This window comes from Papilio xuthus, unplaced genomic scaffold (assembly GCF_000836235.2).
Source record: "Papilio xuthus unplaced genomic scaffold, Pxut_1.1 DF826961.1, whole genome shotgun sequence".
In the NCBI taxonomy this organism is placed as follows: domain Eukaryota; kingdom Metazoa; phylum Arthropoda; class Insecta; order Lepidoptera; family Papilionidae; genus Papilio; species Papilio xuthus.
Genome location: NW_013531688.1, coordinates 3,997,940 through 4,021,809, shown reverse-complemented (window position 1 = coordinate 4,021,809; position 23,870 = coordinate 3,997,940). Strand labels below are relative to the sequence as shown.

Here is a 23,870-nt window from a genome sequence, read left to right as displayed (position 1 = left end):
ATTGTTCGGCAATCGAATAGGCCGCATCGACCATTGTCTTTTACGTAAAATTCTAGATTTTCTTACGTGGCTCGTATACGATATTATGGTACCACTTACTGAAAACTTGTTATATAGGCATTCTTAATACATAGAATTATATACATTGTACTTATTCTTATGAATATGAGAAATTTTCACTTACAAAAGTTCGAATTTGTGTTAATAATTCATAATATTCTCGACAACTTTACTTACACTTTACTAATGTGATGCCGTGCCTAGTTCATCTTTTTTTTATTTACAATAAGTAGAAAAAAAATCAAATTCATGGTTTTTTTATATCTATTAAATAATAACTTACCAATAACAGTTAATCTTATTTGAAAGTTCCGGGTTGGTGAGTTCTTGAAGTCGACCCGACATCTGTAGATTCCTTCGTCGTCAAGTTGTACCGTGTCTAGCGTGAGAACAGCCGGCCGAGCCACGGTCACGAAGTAAGCTCGTGGTCCAAACACGTTCGGGTCAGACCATTGCAACGCCTTGTCGAACGAACGACCGCGAACGTCGAAACTGTGAACAGATGCTCTGCTGTTTTATATGTTTAAGCTAAATTATACATGAAAAGAAAACATGGAAAGCTATGAATATTATCAAAGTATATCACACAAAATAGTGTATTTTTTATATTATATAAAAAAAAAACAAATTTAAATAAAACAAAACTGATTTTCTTAGTACTTGCATGTCATATACAAGAATCGTTACGTAACTTAACTTATAAATAAAATCGTTAATCCAACTGTTGGTTCAAAGAACCTTCATTTTCCTTTTCAGCTAAACAGTCCCTAAACAAATAACATTCGAACTAATGTCGAGGTAAATATGAAACACGAGGTCGGGACCGACAAAAATGGCGGATTGATTTACCGAACAAACTACCGCTCCATAGCCAGAACAAATGAATTGATTTAGACGTTGTTATTACTGACGATGTTTCAGGAATAATTATTATTAAGAATAGTGGGAATAACAAATATAATAACTATTAGTTTTTTGGTAATTCGAATTTCGATTAAATAAAAAATAGTTTGTTAAGTAATTATCACTATCATTCTAGATTTATATTGGCCTTTTTAAATTACTATAATATACAGCCGAAATTAATATTCGAGACTGATTTTTTTTTGCGTTTCCTCGGTGCGTTCATTTTATCCATAATAAATAAAAAAATTAGGATTTATCGCAAGGATCGAATATTGACTTTTGTTCTAAGCATAACTTATCTAGAAGCTAGCCTAGAAGACTCTAGCTTGACATAAAACATTTTGGTTGTGGTGGTGCAGATGAGTTGTGGTTCGTCATATTTTATGACGAACTGTATTGTGGATTTTCGCGGTTCGACTATACAGACGTAACGTAGGTAGCATGATACATTTTTATTCTCCCCATAAAACTGGGTAGTTGAAAATCTCACACCGCTACAGTCTGGCGTGGGTCCTGCGAGGTTTTGTGCCGGGAAGAAAGTCGGCAGAGTGGAGAGTTAGCATTAGATAGACGTCGGAAGTTAGATGGATAGAGTTATCCATCGGACGTGTGGGTTTCATAGCGTACATGGTCGCTAATGTTTAGGGTTTCGCGTTTGACGACGCGACTATCGAGTACATCAAAAGGACAGCATCTCTGGATACTTTAGACAATTTGACAGTGATTAGATTGACACCGACCAAGTGACCAGGCACATACAGACTGTGAATGGGGCATCGAGTTGGTAAGTGCCTCTTCATCTATCTACGATATTATGTCTTTGCAATACGTAGACCAAGGTGAATTGTGCCTTGGGACACGAGTGTAGTTGAACTATTTATTGAACTAACGTAAAGTGTAAATGTACAACATAACGAAAGAAATATTTACTACAATGATAACGTGGCGTAGAAATATTAAAGGTACATTTAGTACGAGCGTCGGGGAGGAACCACGCCTAATGCGTGAACCTTATTGATTGTACGACATTAGACGTTCCACTGTATACGGCTATATAACGCTATGAAATATTACAAGGAAAACTCTACAAAAATGTAGTGTTTCGAATCAGAAAGACTTCGAAATAATCAATATGGTAATAATGTTATAAAATTCATAGTAATTAGGTAAATTAATTATGAATAAGCCACGTTTCACATGAATAATTACATTGCAATGACATATGTTAGTAATTCTGATGTATTATAACAAATAAAATAATTATTTTTTTGTTTTTAAATTTGAATAATTAACTCCATGTCTTTTATATCGACTAAGCAACAGGATACAATTAATTCTTCTCGTCTTTGTACTTTGTATATAAAAACACGAAAGTAACGTAAACTATCGTGTTGTGTAAAGAACTTTTTGGTGAATGAATGTTTAAAATTGCTTTTATAGAACTAGAATAGTTGAGTTTCTCGGATACAATCCAATCAAATTTCCCTATACAATATTGATAAATGTGTACTTCAAAACTATGGATTTTCTGTTTACATGCGTAGAGCCTAACCATAAAAACCATAGTGTTCCAATTAAAATTTAATTTTAATATATGTCAACCCTTGTAACGCTGATATGTGACATTATCAGACATAATGATAATTGGTAGGCTTCCGAAACACGAATTAGAAAAAATAAGAAAGTACTTATAACGTAAACAATTTCGGTGATACGTTTTTATCAATCGTCGGCGGTAAAAAGGTTAAAGGACATGGCATCTCTGTTTTTTTTAAATAATTAAGATGTTTGTTTTTGTACGTGTTTAGACAATAGAAACATACCGTAGTAGTGACATTATACCTGTATATAGGTTTTCCCCCAGTGATCTTGCCTGCTCGGAACCAGAGCACCATGTAGACACGGTCCTCGGCAGCATCAGGCGTGACGTCACACGGCAGGCCGGCTGTACGACCCAATACCGCGTCTACGTCCACCGTTGACACTGTAAAACAACTATTATTAGTTCTATACTTCTAATGATACTAGAATTATTTTATAAGTTATTTTCAAATTAATTAATAAATGAATCGGAAATATGGAGGACATATAATCATACACTTCGGAGTAATAGCACCGTAAAATACCGGATTTGTTCAGAGGTTCTTCTTCGAGGTCAGTGACCTCATGATATTTTGAGTTAGCTTCATCAGTTCTAATTTATTAATACCTAATATTGATAAAATTAAATACATTTATTAACATTGAGTTTTTTAAATTTCGAATATCGTTATCGTCAATTTATGAAAGAAATAAAATTCATCATTACGGTCAATGGCATCATTAAAAAGTTTTATATCAATCAATCAACTGTATTCAATAATTCGAAGAATTTCATTGAAAATTGTGCATTACGTGCTTACAAAGTCGAATGAAATGTAGACTCACAATTAAACGCTGCATGTAACGTGAAATACTTAATACATTCACGTAAAACGTTCAGCATTCGACTTTGCAAAGAATATAAAGGGTGTTTTTATTTTATTTCTACAGCGTTAAGGTTCTTAGCTTTCCTTCCACAAGAGAATAAAAGAGTATGAAAATAAATAGCTGTAATATTAAATGTACTGCAGCGGCACCGCATGAAATAATCTTCTTTTCTTACGGCGTTACTGTCACCGTCTTGAGGCCAAGTAATACAGGCCATCAGTCATGCTTAGTGGGGAAATTTCAATTTACCCGCGAATGAGACCAACCAAATTGAGACGGATTATTCAGCCTGGTTAGTTAATGTGTTAAATTTTTTTTCTATGGTAAAAAAAGTTAAATGCAAATTCCTGCTACTTTAATTGTAATGATAATACTGGCAGTCATCCGCGACTCTCGAAATTAAAATAAAAAACATAATAGCTTATGCGTTCTTTTAGACTATCTTCTACATTCATGCCAAATTACAGCGATGTTACTTTACCTTAGTTCTGAAAATGCCTATTAGCTTCCATTTATGAAAGTAAACTTTTGCATTTATAATTATTTATTATTATTATTTTAAAAACGCAATAGTAATGTATATTGAAATGCATATCGAATCATATCATAGTTCAAAAAACAAATTTGTATAAAATAAGCAATTTTAAAACAATTAGGCGACGAATATTTCAACAGAATTAGACTGCAGGTAAACTGTCTTCTAATTTGTTACATTCATAAGCAAAGTGTGCTCTCAGGAAAAGTGTGTAATTTGATGAAAAAGTGAAATAGACAAGCATGTAAGAAAAAGAAATTCTTATCAGATGCTTGCTTGATATGTACCGCAGCTTCCCGCCGTTAAGATAAGGGTAAAGAAATGAAGCTTGTAATCAGGCCCTTCTATTTGTTTAGATGTTACAAAAATATATTTTTTTTAGAAAATTTCAACAAACGTTCTCATTTTATGAAATCGCTAGATGTCGCCCGCGTCTCCGCCTGTGTGTAAAAAATTAATGAGTAGTCTGTGTGTGTGTGTGTTTTTTTTTGTGACTGATTGCCACTGTCTGCCTTTAGGTGGCATTTACACCTTCACCGGGCTTGAGGTGACCGAGCGCAGATGGCACTTAGCCTAAACCTCGTTTAAGAGTAACTAAGCTCGAGGGCTCCCTCAGGAACCACGGCTCGGGCCGTTACTAGTCTGTGTGTTCTTCCAGACTACGTTTTATATCTATGCCAAATTTCATCAAGACCCGTTGAGACGTATCGGAGATACCTTCTCACAAACATCCATCCTTACTTATTAAAAGTAAGATTATTTTTTATTCAATTTCACGTTTAAACAAGGAAATTAATTCTTAATAGTGTATTTCAATTTCTAAGACGTTAAGAATTTTTTTGTGGTCGAATAAAAACAAGTATGCTACTCTAAATGACAATAAGAACGTTAATTCCTTCCCGTTGTTGTAAAAAGTAGCTTTTATGCGTCGTTCTCACAATATATCATATTTTTTGTGTCGCCTTGAAGAAATACGAGGGGTGGTTGCGCGCGTGACAGGCTTGAGGGAGTAATATTAATAAAATTATTGTAAAGACACGTAGCGAGCGAGCCTGACCTAGTCATCACATGCGCGGCTCTGAGCCTGCTAAACAGCTATGCATTACATTATTGTCCTCGGAGACAACGGCCGTACGCATACAAATATTCGCTTCGGATTGTGTTCATGGTACGATTGTGTTAGGGAAATGCTAAAACAGTAGTAAGATGTTTTATTTTACAAATATAATATATTTTAATATAAAACTTTATAACAGATCTAGCTGCCGCTCGCGACTCCGTCCGGGCGGTATAAAAAAACTTAATAAGCAGTCTATGTGTCTTGTATACATTGAACCGTTCTGTAGCTACCTTCTAACAATCCTCCTTCCATCCAAACCCTTGCATTAATAATATTAGTAAAATGTGGCAAAAAGAGTATAGCAATTCTGCTTCTTCTAATTTTAATTTTATCGTGAAAAATAATTTAATTATTATTATTTTTATGGAAGAATGTATAACGATTACGTTTACATGATATTCAATGTCTACCGCTAAATATAGGCAAAAACAAATGATATGTACTGGTAATCATTCTCAACCATATTAGACTGTACCGTACCGATATGTAATATCGAACATTGTAGCGTTTTAATTAAATTACTTAATATTTAATTTACCAATGATGTACATCGCTTGCTTCGCCTCCATGTTCCTTAATTTCATTCAACAGTGAAACATCCGTCGAACGCGCAACCACAAAAGGCCGGTCTAACATTGTCGAATGACTATCGTTTTCCATTTGTTCCGCTGTCCAGAAAATTTTGCAATAAAATTAATCGTTCAATAAAATTGGAGCCCGAACTGAACCGCTCACGCGTTAACACTCTTAATTGGACATCACTTTTTCTACTTTTTTTGTTTTTAATTTCAAATTATGTAACTAAATTAAAGAAGGCTTAATGGTAGGTAACCTAGAAACGTTGAGATTTCTTTATCAATAAAAATAAACAAACACAAACGGCATATCATTATATCCATACTGAAAGTAAATCGCAATCACTTGTGTTAAAACCCTTATATAGATATTTCAAAAATTATATAGAAATTTCTGTTACATATGTAATGTGCCTAGTAGTTACTTCTTGTTACCTTTACTTAATATGTCAATCTCATCTACGTTCTAGTTTTTTCTAGACCGTGTAAATGCCAATGAGCCAATAAAATTTAATAATAACTAGTAAATAAGTACTGTAGGTCTAGCACGAATATTTTTTACAATCGTCATAGTATCGTAATCGACAAAATTTGGTTTAAATTTGTGCAGCGCTCTCAGACGTAACATCAAATCATATTAATTTTGTCGTAAAAGACACGCTAGGCCCACTGTACGAACGAGATTTTAAAGGCAAATTTAAGAAGACCAATCAACGTCAGTCATAGATGAACATCTTTTTTTATAACGTACGAGTAACGGGAACACTGAGGTGACCAGCAAAAACCATGGACAATATAATTAAATAAATGCTAATTGATTTCTGACTTGTCATATAGCTTACCCTGTAGGGGAAAGTGTGTGAAACGAAATGTTATGTACATATATAGTACATATGTTTTGTTCAAATTATTTGTTACATATTGCTCAATTACGTATGTTAAATTCAAATGAGATTATATTTATTAACTAGGAAGCCAATTTATTTGCACCCCGTGGCTATATAAAACGCTCCAATCAAACTGAGCAAATGCATAAACCTAACGCAATTCTCAATAGATTACAAAATAAAATTGCAGTTGGAAACAAAAATTAGCGCACGAGAATAAAATGCACACGTATTTTTCCAGATGAAACAATATTACGGTTTGAATGAAATTTTTACTTGAATTTCTTTTATTTTAAATTTGTGATGGAAGAAAAATACTGGCAGTTAATAATTCTTAGCTGTAAGAGATGAAGAGTAGACTAATTGTGTTTTTTTACATCTATGGCACTGAAATCTGGTAAATATTATGTTTGATATGATCATAAAACTTATAAAGTAAGCTATTAATATATTAATTTTATAATGACAATTTTTTTTCTAATTGATACATTTTTTCTATATGACCAATCTCGTCCATTTTTCAAATCTTTCATTGGAAAATTTTAACCTATAATTTTTATACCTTTCAAGTTAATTAATTCTTATTCTTAATTCAAAATTGCAAAATATAATACATGTTGCTAATGATATTTAATTCTTCTTTTATCTGACGCCCTAGTGATGAAGTTTAAACGAAGAAATTTAAAGTTCTTACCTAAATCCTCTGCGTCTTCACTCCACTCGCCTTCCTCAGCACAGCAGGTCGCCAGAACGAAGACCAACTGTATCCACTTTATTAAACTCATTTCTTACACACACATTCACATGTCACTGGATTTTTAACTCACATTTTTGTCTTATTTATTTTTAATATTGATTTCATTTCAAGAGTTTAATTTGTGCCAGCATTTTTATTTGTTTGAATGTCTTAACAACATATTTAAGAGAATCCTAGTATAAAAATAGTTTAACTGTAATATATGTTAGTAAGAAATATTTCTAGTAATAATAAAAGTTTTTTCTATATCTCTATTCTTTTTGTTCGGGTCTAAGTTAGCTCTAAATATATACTGTCAAGTTAAAACTCATTTATGTCTGATTTAAAATAAGCCTAAATTAAAAAATGCAGAGGTTTTTAATATAATAATTAACATTAATCGGACAGTTTTGTAACATCGTAATTACTCGTACTACATCGTACTTTTTATTATCTAATTAAAAAGTTGTCAAAACTCACGTTAAAAGGGCAAAACGTTCAGTCCCATGTCAGAAGTTTGACGCTGTGTCCATTGTACAAATGAGTGGTGACTAAATTGTTTTTAAAAATTGCATAAGCTAGAAAAACTGGTCTTTGGTGTCACAATCATTGAATAGGGTATCAAAACATCTAAAATATTTTGACACAACCCATAACATAAGCTAACGTATTTGAATTGTTATGTCGTCATTTTAATTTGCCATTTTTGCTTGTCAAGGGTGTCTGTATGTGTATAAACGTAATGTTGTTAATATGTTTTAGCTTAGAAACCAGGAGTTAGAGGAAAAAACAAGATAAATAGAAAAGCGCACTTATTATAGAACTGTAGTAGTAGAATTCGGTCAAGAGCGAGAGTAGCGCAGGTGTTAAGCGTTTGACTGTAATCTACAGGTCTTGGATTGATTCCCTCCATGTACCAATTTGATTATGGATTTGCAAATTGCGTATGTATTTGTTATTTATTCGTTTTATTAAGGAAAACATCATGATGTAACCTGTACATATCTGAGTATATCTTAAGAGACGTTCGAAGTCAAACAATCCTCACTGGGACAGCGTTGTCTAAGGGTTTACCTAAGTTTGGGATGACTAGTCACATAGTTTGTTTTTTTCAAGTAACTTTATAAAATTATTGTTGTTTCAGTTAGCTTTAACGTGGCCATACGATAACAATCAATAAATTGTGTGACAAAACTGTAATACGATTTAGTTTATCTTATTTTTATTATTGAATATAAAATGGCTGAGTGCGTACCTTTCTCTTATCCGATCGGGTTATTTATTGCACAAGTTTGTTTTTGACCGCCTCACGTACTTTATTGGGCGAACCTTCCCTATCCCGAATTGCCAATTTCTATTTGATATATACTTTATTCCGTTACTTTTCCATGTTACATTTTTTTTTAGATTTCCTTTCTTTACGTGACTTTGTGACATACACCGGATATGAAAGTTTATCCTGAAATAAAAAATCTATTTTTTAGATAAAAAAATGTGCGGGGCTGTGAAATATCATTTTTTTTTGAATAAAAAATAGGTTAAAAATATCTGATTCCTTGAGCAAAATGTTTGACAAGTTTTGTTAGGTTAAAAATCAAACAACAAACTTTTGTTTGTAGTTTTATTTTTTTTTAATTCTTTTGAATTTAGAACATTTTACGCGAGGACTTTTTTTTAAACCGATTCATAATTTTGACTTATTTATTATTTAATTTTTAATTTCAACTTGTATGGTTTGTGTAGCTATAGGTAAAATTCATGTTTTGGGTTATACAAGTAACAATTTTTAATACGCAATAGTAAAGGAGTTAGCGATAAAATTACGTAGATTTAATTCCGAGATATAAATGCAATAATCGACAAACAGATACTTTGTTTTTTATGTAATGCATATCAAAAGAGATTTTAAGTAGTAATCAATTCCCGCTCTATGTTAGAAGAGAACTATGAATATTTCTGTCTACATACTTAGGTACAATAAGTTACAAAGACAAATATAAATTCCTTCTTAACATTACTTTTAACTCATAAAATAAAAAAAAACATAAGCTTAGAAAAATATGCTATGGATATAAGAAAACTACGCATGGGTCATTGGCCGAGTTCATGTTCCCATTTGTAACGATCGTGACGGTCGGGTCCGGCCTAACCTCAATACCTTGAACACTGAACACGGTGCAAGGACCCTTTTGGATGAACGACAATGCTGAATCTTTTATTACTTTTATGAATGGACGGCGAGTTGACATAACCGTCAGCGACATCTGTTGTCATATTACACTAACCCAGCGCATATAGTGCGACAAGTTTATCAGGCGCGGTGAGAATTATCTTGTAAGGGCTGTTTTATTTTTGCATATGGCTACCGGGTCAAATCAGTTTTTCGTATTACATCGATCCCTCAGACAAACCAACTATTTTATATAGGAATGTATAATACATCTTAGGGGTGAATTGGATTCGACGTTAATACAGGAACGCAAAGGAGGGAGCCGATTGCTGAATCTGCAAATACAGATCTACCGAAGCAGAGGTTTCTAATACCCGATATATCTTTTTTGTTGGCGTTTCGATACTTAGATTATGGAATTTATTTTATATAGAAGAAAAAATCCTATCCTTGTATAAACATAATAGAACTGTGTGCCGATGTTGCGTCGAATGGTACTTAGGAAATAACTAAGTATAATTAACTAACCGTGGGTTTCCAAAACTAAAATCTTCGTTTCATATATATCTAATATCTCCGTTTTGTCAAAGGTAATGACTGGGATGACGATATGTTTTATACAGAGATTTTGGTCTGAGAAAACAACTTTTAGTAATATTGTATGTCGTTACTCTATATGTTGTATAAGAAATTTCCAGTGTCTATATACATTACTATGTTATAAATTCCATTGTCAGTTAACACAAAGAGTACGCGAGTAGGCACAGATAAAAGAAAAAACTCACATGTAAAAAAGTCCACAGTAAGCAAAGATCCGAGCTGGATATCATTGAAAGGCAAGCCACTTGGATTATTTTTATTTCCGACCAAGATTTATTTTCGTCAGATTAGCATTCCTCTTATTTATGCTAATGTAATTTTAATGGTTCTGCCTTTTTCGGCTAATTTTATTTCACAGAAAACTCTCCGGGGATTTGTTTAAAATCTCGGCTTATTAAGATAAGCCCTGGTGATGATTTCGACTTGATAAAATTTTTTGAAATATCGCTTATGTTTAGGAGTTAATTGCTTCTGTTGATGTTTGTTTTTAATTAAGCTTCGATAAAAGCAACAACATAAAACAAACCGAAATTATGAATAAACTTTGTACACGAGACGAGAATCGTACGTGTTTGTTTTTTGAGTTTTTGTATACATAAATTTTGTAATTATAACATTTTGATGACGATGTTTACGTACACAAACTTAATTTTAGATGTATATTCTATTGAAATGAAATTTAAATTAGTTTTGCTACAGAACAGAAAAAAACTTGTTATGAATGAAACTTGATGAAACCAGATTTTTTTATATCAGAATCGGATCATATCAAAGCAAGTCGCGCTTTTCAAAGATTCTATTTTTTTTTCTTAGCGTAAGTAAGAATTTATATTTTTTCTTAATAGTTTAAAAAAAACTATAAACAATTAAGTAATATATTTCGTTTGTAATGAAATTGCATAATAAGTGCTGTTTTGTCTACTTTTATTGCACGCCGGGCGAAACCACATCGGTGAGTGGACGCCGTCGTCTGACCCTTAACCTATTTAATCTTCTTAACCCCACTTCACTTGAAGTACTAAATTGTGTGTTATTATGATACTTTAAGTTTAAATTCAGCAGAAATCCGGACAAGCTAAGCAGGTTAATGCTACGGTTATAACTTGGACATATATTTAGTGGTTAGGTTATGTTTGTATGTGTTATACAGGATGTTCAGAATAAAATGAAAATATGTCCATTTAACTTAGTTTACCTATATCCAAAGTAAGATAGCTCAGGAGCTGGAGATATGTTACTTTGGATAGTATAATATAAGTTGGATTTAAACGTCATGTTTTGAACACATGAAAAGTTAAGAAAAAGTCATTAAAAATAGTAATAGTGATATATTAAGCAATAATGATGCTAAAAGTATAAGTTAAGTCTGTATGTTACATTTGTTTTGGTTCTTTTAAGCCGAATCTATAAGAAATCGTTTGATAATAGTAACTATCTATCCTCTATTACTGAAGAGCGAGCATGTAAATATCTTATTAGTTTAAGCCTAACTAAGTAGTACGGTCGAAAGAAATTATTTTATTATAAACATGGACTAACACGGGGATATCTCCGTCTGTTTATTTAAGCCCCAGTATAAACCAGACTAAGTCTAGTTGCGCAGTAGTTTAAGGCAACAAGCCGCTCTTTGTCGACGTTTGTATTGGAAAATTGGAATTGAAAGTCTTCCGACCACGTTCCGGAACAAACAAGCAGCGACATATTAGCCTTTGGCAATGGACAATTGTCTTTCGGAGCGCGTCTTTAGTACGCGAATGTTAGATGCAGTTTACCATTTTATTTATTCCATTTTCAAATGTTTCATTATTGGATTTTTACTATTGTGTGATTATTATAAAACTATTGATTGCGACTCTGTACACGCGGAATTAAAAAAAATGTCTATGTGTTCTTCCACACTATGTTCTACATATGTGACAAATTTCAGCGAGATTCATAAAAGCTTTCTGGATATACCTTCTAACAAATATCTATAACCTTATGGTAATTAAATCGTGCAAATAAATCAACATTTATTCCTCATTCATTCATTGGTAGAAATATGAAGTCCTATGATGCCACATCATTACCAACCTCCTCTTGTACTAAAAGGGTATTCACTCCCTTCTTACACATATCCTCTTTCATAAAATTCATCCATAATTTCTTCAGTATTGATTTACCTTGGTTGCCATCGACATTCAATCTTATTATTTGTTATTTATGTGATTATGATCTTTCCGCGTATGTCCCCATCACGCTAACCTTTGGCTTAAGTAATATGTTTCTTCTTCTAATTTTTAGAATGAACTCTACGTTTTTTATTGCCAAGCGTGCCTCCGTATACGTGGGAGTATTAAGTGATTCAAACTTTCTTGAGACATTATAGTAAACTTATATAAAAACGGCTAAAACACTCACGTATATCCGTCTGGTGGCGGCACCGACTAGTTCGGCATCGGAGGCCCTTTATTAGAGTAAGTGGAAATGGTTTTATTTCTGGTATTATGCTGTAGTGAGCGACAGGCCTCGACCGCGAAATAATACCGGTCCCACTCACCCTGATGTAGGGCCCCCGATGGGCTTGAAACTAGTCGGTGCTGCCACCGGTCAAATAAAAGTGAGTGTTTTAGCCGTTTTTATATAAGTGGGAGTATGCATGTAACGTTATTTTATTTTTCTTTTATTTTGTTTTACAAACGATGGTAAACGGTTGCGACATAAAACATACTTCCTTCGTAACATAAAACGCTACTCGTATTTTTCTGAACGATCTCAAAGGGTATAAAAGTTGCTAAATTAGGCGCCCAAAAGTTACAGCCACTTCTATCTCTGTTTATAAAACACTGACACATTTGATGCAAAGTTAAAATTGTGTTTTAATGTTGCCCGAAAATATTCAGTTTGGAAATTTTGAACATTACAAAATTAATACTTTAATTATATGGTAATTTGGGACCATCCTTGCATATTAAAGTTTTATTTAAATTGAACAATTAATTTATACGAAAGCGTCGAAAATTTTTAGAAATATGTTATACTTAATTGGAAACGATTAAACTTAACAACATCATGTATTGAATTATAAAAGGTGTATTCTTAGAAATTAAATTTACACGGATTAAGGTTTAAAAGGTAACACACATTATTATAAATTACATAATTATAATTATATTACTTAACCATATTAAAATATGTGTAAAAATAGCAATAAGATAGTATAATACGTATAGGACTTCGGAACCACACTATCAAAACGCGAAACTAATTCCACTTCAGACCTGTCTTCTGTGTGGTCGTTGTATTACCGGACAACCCAACCAATTCAATGCAACAGAAGCTTCTGCTTGCGTTTACCACTTTTAAAGTAAGGTGTATTATTTATTTTAAACTAGCTATCGGCCGCGACTCCGTCCGCGCGGGAATAAAAAAAGGGTTTCTAAAGGTTTTCCCGGCAATTATTCGATTTTTTCTTCCCTTTAAACCTTTCCTAGACCTTTTTTTTTTTTATATCAAAAGGTGGCAAACGAGCGTGCGGCCACCTGAAATCACTGAAATAGTGAAGTGACCGTTGCCCATAGACATACGCAATTGCATATGCGTTGCCTACCTTTAATCGACGGAGGAGAGGATGCACACAAAGAAAATATCTTCCATTTCCATGCATCCTCTCATCCGGAAAGTCTACTTTCACTTCCCATCCTTGCCTTATAAAGAAAAGGATGGGAAGGGAAAGAGGACTAAATTAGGCCTCCGGGACGCACACTCATCAGACGAAACGCGGAATTGCATCCACTTCACGCCTGTCTTCTGTGTGGTCGTGGTATTTCACCGGGCGAGCCGGGCCGATTCGTGCGAAGATGTTAAAGCGGGCTCTACCACTGTTGACCTCCGCGGACATTTCAAGACCAAGGTAAGATAAATCCGTTCCGCCGTTCTCGAGTTTTAGCGAGACAAACGAACAGTAATTGATATTTATATATATGTATATATAGATTACATAATAAATTTCATTATATTATTAAACTCCATTAAAGTATGAAATACTAATACTAGAGTACTAGAAGTGCTACAATTTAATTATTCTGTGAAATACGTTAGGAGTTAATATTGGCGGTCTTGTCGATATTAAGGCCACGTAAAGTGCCTCATCAAAGTGCTAACCAAACACATGTCGTATATTTTTCGTCTTTTTCCTCGTTTAGTAGTGAATTTGCCTCAAGTATACGTTTGTAATATACTTTTTAAGTCAAAACTATATTTTGAATAATTTATGGTCCCATAATAGATATTATAGTGTTTCACTGACTGATTTTCAATTTCGTTAATAATATCACTGGGCATTAGAAAGTTCTACCAAATAATTTGGTTTAAATTCATATTAATTTAACAAATGAGCTCAAAGCTCGTCAAACGTCCAACCGTGGGTTTCTGAGACCAAATTCTCTGTTTAAAACATATTATCACTCTTCAGTTCTTGGAGTTCACAGTTTATTGTCAGTTTTAAATTTCCCTAGTACGATTGTAAACCGTCGAAGTTCACAATCTGTCTGTGGCACAGGAAACGGTGGTTTTCATATTACATCGCTGTATTACGTAAAACATGTACATTTAGTTGCAATAAACCTGTAGTTTGGAGTTGATTTACTTCCACCCTAGGCGATCGTATATCAAATGAAGTTGTGACGTACTAATATAGATAATTTAAGAATAAATATAACAAACTACTGGTCGACCGCGACTCCGTTCGCACGTAATTTAAAAAAGACATAATTTGTAGCATGTATTCTTCCAGACTATGTTTTATGTATGCCAAATTTCATCGAGATCCATTGAGGCGTTCTGGAGATACCTTCAAACATCCATCCATCCATCCATCTAAACATTCGCATTTATAATATTAATAATCCTTGATGACCATTAAATGTACCTAAGTGTGGAAGTATTATTGAATTTACTTTATAAAATATAGATGTTTTAGTAAATATTTTTGCCGTTTAATTAAAAACTTTGTACTTAATGAGGAAATATTGTAAGCAAAGCAATTAAACAAAGTTCGTTGAATCGTTTTCAAAGTGTTCTTTTGTCTTTGGAAAAGGTTTCGATCATAAAATCTACTAATCCAACCTATAGTTAGGTTTTGTGATCTGTATCTTTACTGCGTGTTAACCCTTAATACGATGGTGTTCAGTGTGACAAACAACTAATTAAAAAAATCTACTGAACTAGTTTAGAGAAAATTACGTAAGTATGACTTTACTAAAGTACCCAGTTTTTTTGCTACATAAATACGTCAAATTAAAGGTTAAAATAACGTAAAAAATGTAATAAAAAGATAATAAAAGAAAGAAATAAAAATAAGCTTATACTTTATTGCTTTAAATTAAATTTTAATGAATAAAAATTTAATATTATGAATTTCTTCATTTCAAAGAGTCTTAATTTTGTTTATAAAATATTGATAAGTAATAAGTGAATTATAATAATTAATATAGTAGACATTTGATTCTAGAGTTTTTAAGATGTACCGTAAGTTTTTATATATAACTAGCGGTTACCTGCGACTCCGTCCGCGCGGAATTTAGAAATAAAAATTATTAAAAAAATTATTATTATTATAGTAAGATTTCTTAACTAAATACCGTGAAGCTCTTTTAAAATATCGTTTCAAACTGATGACAAGATATGAGAATGGAATACATCTGTAGATATGCGTACAGGTGACTATTACTAAGGTAAACTGCACCCTGACAGCCACCCCTCCGGTAGCACCCCTCCTATTGTCTACTCGTATGACACTTACACGAGAGGAGACGGATAATGAATTTGATCATGCCAACACCACGTGACTCTCGCGTATAAATAATTCAAACATTTCCTGTACCTTTACAGATAATCTTTTTTAAGTATACAGCATGTTCCAAAATTCAACAATAAGCGGGTTATGGCGTATAGACAGGTCGATAACTATATGGGGAAAAATACTATTATAAAACAATCTAACTCTTTGTGATTAAAAGCTACATTAACTTTTTTAACTTTTCGAAATTAATACCCTCCACCATATGATACATGAAAAAAAAATTGCAGGAATATCTTATTATTTGTAGTCACAGTGTCTAATCTTATGGTGTACGATATCAAATTATAAGAAAAGTTACAAAAGTTATTGTAACTTTGAAACAAAAAGAGTTGAATTTCTTTTAGTATTTTTCCCCATGTAGTTACCGACCTGGCTATAAACCATCACTGGCTTATTGTTGAATTTTGGGACACGCTGTATAAAAATGTTTCAATATAAACCACCTGGGATTTTTTTAGGGTAAAAAAACGAACTACGGACCGATTAAAACTTGAATAGGTTATGAGATCAAATAAAATAAAAAATAAGCCGTATATTACAAAAAAAATCCTATCTTATTTCCACTACCAATAAACTCCTATAAAAACATATTCAAAAGCAATAGTAATGTCATCAACTACCTGTGCCTTTAACTTTACATTAATGTAGTTAATTAAATGAATAAAGATCTAAAATATCTAACTATAGCCTTCCTTAGGTATATATTCACGGTTAAACAAACTGCATTTATCTAGCAAAAAAATTGTCGGAGTTTTCATCTGTCTCTATTGTAGAGATAAGAAACTATAAGTTGATGTTTCTCTCTATCTTGGATCCAGGCTTCTTTGATATCCTTAGATGGATATTGGATTCAAAATCCAATAGTTATTTTACTTTTTACTTACTTGTTTAACATCCGATTAGATATTCAGTTAAATATTTCACGAATTTTCTTTACTCTACCTTTTTATTAAGTTTCTGCTTATTTATTCACGAACTCGGATCGTTTGTCATTAAAATTATATATTAAATTTTAATATAAGCCAATGGTTTAAAATAATCACCTAGATTTTATTTTATTCAATTCCAAATAAACAGAATATATTTTAGTAAAACAATTTTCTAATTCACTTAGATTGCAATAATTAAAAGTAAAATTCAAACACTTAAAGGTAAATTATTTAGCATAAAATCTTATTAATATAATTAATTTAATGTAACACTGTTCACAGCAATTATAATGCGGGTTAATTTATTTAATCTGTGGCTTTACGCGCGCGTTGACCCTAGAACTAGGACTGCGTGGGTCACGTCCAACCGGGACGAACGGCTGCCGAGCACTGATTCGGCATTGGACGTTGTGTTTTGCAAAGGTGAGGAATTCGGCAGCTCCCGCCTCCCTTCGGCATCCTTCGGATAATTCATCTTGATTCCATCGAAAGGAAATAATTTGATTTTTATAAAAAAGTGAAGCCTAAGTTATTGTTGCTCCAAAATTCGTTATATGAATTTATAAGTACTTGATCACGTCTGGATTACTAATAGGAACGTTTTTATTCAAGTTTTTTAAGTATATTAGGTTGGAAAGTTTTTTTATACTGATTGTAACCTTAAAGATTTATAAGGAGTTTGTATGGTAGAGAACATTTACGCGGAAGGACAAAGTTGTTCAAGGTCAAATTACATTTTTTTTCGGGTTGGCTAAGGTACCCATGTTTCAGGTCCGAAGTTCGTTGCCGAGTTTATTTAGCTTAGTTCAATTGCCAAACATTCGTTCCAATAACGTGTACAACGAAGTACCACATCCCTTGATCGAAAATACGATGATTTAACCCAACTTATTTCTATCAAAAGTTACTTAGTTTGGACGTTAGAGGGCAATTTTTTTACCTTTGTTCAAGTAACTCAAAAAGTATTACATAAATACTAGCGGACCCGACAGACGTTGTCTGACAATTTGACACTGCGATGGTAGCGCCGTCTGTCGGATCCAATGTAAAACATTCCAAAATCAACAACTACTAATAAATTAAAAATTAATTAAAAAAGCATTGTCCAGCGGACAAAATTGTGAATCTAAACCATTCCCAGATCCCCTTGAACACACACAAAAAATTTCATCAAAATCGGTCCAGTCGTTTGAGAGAAGTTCAGTGACATACACACTCACAGAAGAATTATATATATAAAGATATTCGATAATATTCTATCTCACGATTCATAAAAACGATTCGTCCAATTAGATAAACCCAAAACCTTAATATTTCCAAATAAATAGCAGCAATAAATGTTAGAACAATATTTAAGGGCAGTCAAATATGTATATACATTTGTTCTGCGAAAAGAGCAAACGGAAAACACTACAGTTCGTTTAACACGTCTTGACTGTCGCGTCTCATTCCATATTCCTTAAGTAGAGCCTGTTGAGAAAACAAAGATATCCTCACTTTAACTTTGCTCTTAAGGCACAAATTATATTATTGTAACTATTACTTAAGTTACTGCAAGTGTTTTCTCAACTTACGTATGCCTTTTAAGAATTTGGTTACACTGAATACTTGTCAGTATTCATCTTTTAAATTAAAGATTTCTAACACGATTATATGAAACTAGCGGTCGTTCCCGACTCCGTCCGCGCGGTATTAAAATAAACAATTAGTAGCCTATGAGAGATCCGTTCAGTTCAGTCCGGAGATACCTTCAAACATTCATCCATCATTTAAATATTCACATTATAATATTAGAAAGATAAGATAAGATTTGCTATTTCTTACAAACGTTTCAACTTAATTTAGACTTGTGTTAGAATATGGTTCATAACAATAGTCAAATGGATTCGAACCAACTACCCGTGGTGAGATGTCTATATCCTGTACCATTACACTTTAAGCGTCGTGTTTCGGAGATATTTATGTGACCTTTAGTAATTTTCAGGTGGCCGCTCGCTCGTTTGCTATCTTATATATAAAAAAAAAACCTAAACAGCTGGACTGATTTTGCCTTGTCAAAGGACAAAGTCGTTCTGATTTGTTAGTTTTAAATTAACAAACTTAATTTACATTAATTTTGAAGTGATGTCTTCTTTTATTATTATTTAGTATTAAATTCGCCCCAATATTTAAATAATTAATTAGCAACTGCCTACAAATTGAAATTAAATTTCACTATTAATTGAAGATATCACATTTAGAATTCCGTTAAATGTTACAAAATAATATTCAGGTTACATATTAAACTTAAAACGATAGTCTGTGGCAATCGATTTTTCAGTCCACAGACTTCTTTATAGGTTGGTTATGAACGATCTTGAGAAAACTTGAAGCTGTTCAGATAGCTTAGTGATACAGCACGGAACAGCGAGACACTAAGTTTTTTATTATTTTTTTTAAAGTTTAATAAGTGCGGTCATTGCTGCACTAATAATTCTATCCATATAACTTTTATTAACCTAGTGCTCGAGTCTGCCCATGCGACTCATCGAGCGTGGAGTGGCATACGTTGGGACAACAATGTCATTACCAATTCACGATTGACCACCTACGCAACGCTTAATGCCTTTTTATAACCCCTATATTTTCAAAAACCTAGTAAATTCCCTACCCTACGTTAAAAATAAATGCAAAAAAGAAATGTCATAACAAGAAAAAAATGAGTGTTCGAATATAAAAATAGAATAATAGAGATTAGTAGACAGAAATAAGAAGTCTGTTCCTGATTGTCTGAGGATATTTAAGCTTGCAAAAATCGTAGTTACTTTTTACCCAACTGACCCAAAAGGACGGTAATATATTCGTATGTGTGTATAAAATTTACATTCTATTATAACATCCTGTAGGATATACAGGTTGATTAAGATTTCATAACATGGGTTTTTCTTAGAGATATAATATTAAGTATGGGTAAAATATCTAGTATAGATAGTAAGGTAAAACAACAGTTATGTCCTTATATATAATTAACAATAAATTCATTAAAAAATAGAAATTATTTCCTACCAGTGCTGTCTAGTTAACTAAAAATTTACGTGGAACATCGGAAACTAAAAGCTCAGCCTACAGCTACATATGACGTATCTCTACATTACTCTGTGATACCGTACTGTCACTCTCATAATTTCCTCCGGGCCGTATTGACCCGGATCGTATAAAACAAGATCGCAATAATCTCTGAGTGCGTACTCACTTGAGTGGTGTTTGCACCTGAACTTTGAAACGACAACGTTAAATAAATAGAATTAATATTTAAAGGTAAAAGTGATTGATCGAAAATACAAAACAACTTCAATAAATTTAACAGTTACATAGATAGATAACATTCTATTTCTCATCTTTAAATAGGTACAGTCAACTGAATAAATTAAAAGTTTGATTTAATTTCATCCTATCGTTCCGTTACCTACTCCAGTATTAGACTGACGACTCACAATTCTATGAAAATATTTCGTTCAGTTTACTATAGTTTTCATCTTACAAATGCTACGCAATCCCTCTAAAGGCAACACTAGGTAATAATATTGTGTTGGGGTTCGCATTTTAGGTCGAATCATCGATAATCATTATCAGAAGGCGGGTTTAAGAGCCATCCCGCTCCCAGCGGGAACTTTATGAAGGTCTCGCTCAGACGCGTTCGATAACTATGCTAATGTTATTTGTTCTAACAACTTTCAAAGCAATTTCATGTTCTTAAATAATAAAAACTAAAGAATACCTTGAAATTTTTTTTTCAAAAATTTTACACTTTTAAACGTTGTTTTATAAACTAAACACGTATTTCATATTGTAAGACAACTAAAAATAAACTGGGTTGTGTAAAGATAAGTTTGTTATTTGTAATAACAAAGTATAGATGATTTATTATGCAATTTCAATATGCTGTTAGTGATATCTCGATATCGTACTCGTTTTTTTAATATCATAAGATGGCAAAAGAGTGAGCGGCTACCTTAACTCGCTGAAATAGCAAAGCGACCGTTGACCATAGATGCATACGCAATTGCATATGCATTGCTTACCTTAAATCAACGGAGGAGAGAATGCACAGAAAGATAATATCCTCCCTTCACATGCATCCTCTCATCCGGAAAGTCCACTTCCACTTCCCATGCTTTTCTTATAAGAAAAAGGAAGGGAAGGGAAAGAGGACTAAAATTAGGCCTCCGGGACGCACACTCATCAGACGAAACGCGGAATTGCTTCCACTTCATGTCTGTCTTCTGTGTGGTCGTGGTATTTCACCGGGCGAGCCGGGACAATTCGTGCGAAGATGTTAAAGCGGGCTCTACCACTGTTAATTGCTAATTATATTTTATAAAATTGTGAATTTATAATAAATTCATTTTCACTTTTAATACAAATTTAGGAAATCGAAATAATTTATTTCCAAATATAAATGTTTTAATTCGGAAACATCGGGCGTTTCTTTGATTGTAACAAATCGATGTTGGGCTCAATCCTTTCCATTGCTATTCTTTAATACTGAGAAAATATTATTAATGAGATTCTGTCATCGCATTCAAAGTTTCCGTTTCAATAACTTCTTTAATAAATCTATTTACTGTACCATTGTCTCTTAGTATAAGTTACCGGGAAATATGATGGGAAAATTAATTCATTTAAAGGTTTTCATTAAAATATTATTCGCAATTCAAAATAATTTTAATCTATTTTTCAATAAATCTATATATATAAAAGAAAGTCATGTTCGTTACACTATATATAACTCAAAAACGGCTTTACCGATATGGTTGAAAATTGGTGAGGAGGTAGCTTAGAGCCAGGAGACGTACATAGGATAATATTTCTTCTTTTTTTCGAATTAATGCCTTGAAGAGCTGCTTTTTATTTAACTTATCTATTTATTCAGTTTTTTTATATATCCACGCGAACGGAGTAGCAGCCGATAGGCGATGTAACAAATAAACTCAAAAATCACTGGACTAATTTCAAAAATTCTTCCGCCTTTAAACAGCTACATTATAACTGAGTAACATAGGAACTATTAGTTTAAAGGACCTAAATCGTATTGGCTTGGAAATACCGCCGAGGTCAGACCAATCTTACTAATATTATAAATGCAAAAGTTTAGATGGATGGATGTTTTGAAGGTATCTCTGAGACGGCTCAACGGATCTTGATGAAATTTGACACAGATGTAAAACATAATCTGGAAGAACACATAGGCTACGTACAATTTTTTTTTAATTATAAATTAGATGGAGTCGCGGGCAAAATATAGCATAGATTTATATCTACTTTTATAAGTCTGAAGCGTTGAGAATACGCTTGTTAAAATTCATTTTTGGAATTATTATCTTTGATATCTCGTATGTTATAAATTTGAACAAATTTAATTAATTTAAAGACAAATTCACGTAATGAACAAGCAGCGTTTGACTCTGAATGTACTCTACAACTAACCGCTCAACTTTTATTTAACTTCAAGGTGTACTGGATTCGTTGTTTCAAGCTTACGTCGTAATTGTTTGAATCTCTGAGTCTGTTACGAGTGTATATTTACGTTCAGATGTACCAAAAGTTTAATTAATTAAAACATAATATATGGTGAATATTTTACGTGTGTAACATGTAAATAATTCAGCTCTACATTTAAAATGAAGTTTGTTATTTTATAGATAAACTAGATCTCCCCGCGACTCCGTCCGCACAAAATTAAAAAAAAACACAATTAATAGCCTATCTGTTCATCGAGATCTGTTCAGCCGTTCTGGTTACCTTCAAACAAACATCCCTGCATTCATCTAAACATTCGCTTTTATAAGGAAGATTATTATATTTACAGTGATTGAAGAAAAACCCATAATATTAACGCTAGAAATCTGCATTATTTTTTATCACGTAGTAATTTTTTTTTATTTTAATTTCATATCCTAAATGTCTAAAGTACGGTATGAAAAGTATGGATTTCTTTTTCTTGATAAATAACACTCACTTATCATACTCCACGTAGCGTATTGGGCGACATCTTTTTAATTCAATTTTATACAAATAAATTTAATACCAATATTACAGCTTCTTTAAAATATTATAATAAGTATGAACATATCTTACTTGAATTATACATGTGAAGGTTAGGATGGATGGATAGATGTTTGTTAGAAGGTATCTCCAGAACGGCTGCATGGATCTACCTGAAATTTGGCAGTAAAGAAAGAAAGAAAGTAGTCTGGAAGAACACATAGGCTATTAATTAAGTTTTTTTTTTAATTCTGACGTACTTGCGGGTGAAAGTTGTTCATAAAGGTAAGACGAAAATGGGAGTCGTAAATTCTAATATACGTTTTCCCTTACAGACGTGAGTGTTCAGGTTTGTATGTTCAGTGTTGTGTACGACTTAATGATTTCACGTTCTAATAATTCGAAGTATCCTAATGAATTATTTATAAGTCAAACAAGTCAACAACGAAGTTCAATCCTTTGCCGAAACTTGTTATACGTCAACAGTAAACATACCCGGGCTGTGACTTAATACACATGTGGCTTCGACGTTTGCTAACTGATTGACCCCTTTAACTAAGGCCCACGTTACAAAATGACATTTACAAGATCTGAAATTCCATTAATAGGGATCAGACAGAAATTGAGACGTTTAAACATAAAAGGTAAATATATAAGTCAACTGAACTATGTAATCGAATGGTTAGTTCTTGGTCTGTTTTATGTTTTGTGTTTCAATTTCTGTGAGGAATGATTCTTTTACGGTCACTATGTTCTCGTTAGATCTGTAGTTATTTAGGTATTTACGGATTAAAATTAAACAAACATAGAGTAACAGTGTAATACAGAAAATAATAAACTTCTTTAAGCATCCCTAGGGATTTAATCGTATTTATTTTTATTTTTTAGGGTTGGGATCCATCGTCCTTAGATATCGATAGTTTAAAACAAAATACTTTTTCAAACAGATGTTACCTGTGAAAAATATAAAAAATAAATTGTTTTTTCTTTTTAAATTATTTCCTACAAATAAAAAGT

The 23,870-nt window shown here is 32.6% G+C and overlaps 1 protein-coding gene across 1 annotated transcript in view; it reads right to left on the bottom strand.

Moving 5' to 3' along the window:
• Window positions 1–16,895, bottom strand: part of LOC106119919 (neural cell adhesion molecule 1) — a 34,416-nt gene extending 17,521 nt beyond the window's left edge. Inside the window, exons 1-4 of the mRNA XM_013315045.1 lie at window positions 16,843–16,895; window positions 7,247–7,482; window positions 2,809–2,950; window positions 344–552 (exon numbers count right to left, since the gene is read on the bottom strand). Coding sequence (XP_013170499.1) covers window positions 344–552; window positions 2,809–2,950; window positions 7,247–7,337 — 442 coding nt within the window. The 5' untranslated portion in view covers window positions 7,338–7,482; window positions 16,843–16,895. The remainder of the gene's footprint in view (window positions 1–343; window positions 553–2,808; window positions 2,951–7,246; window positions 7,483–16,842) is intronic.
• Window positions 16,896–23,870: the final 6,975 nt, after the last annotated feature.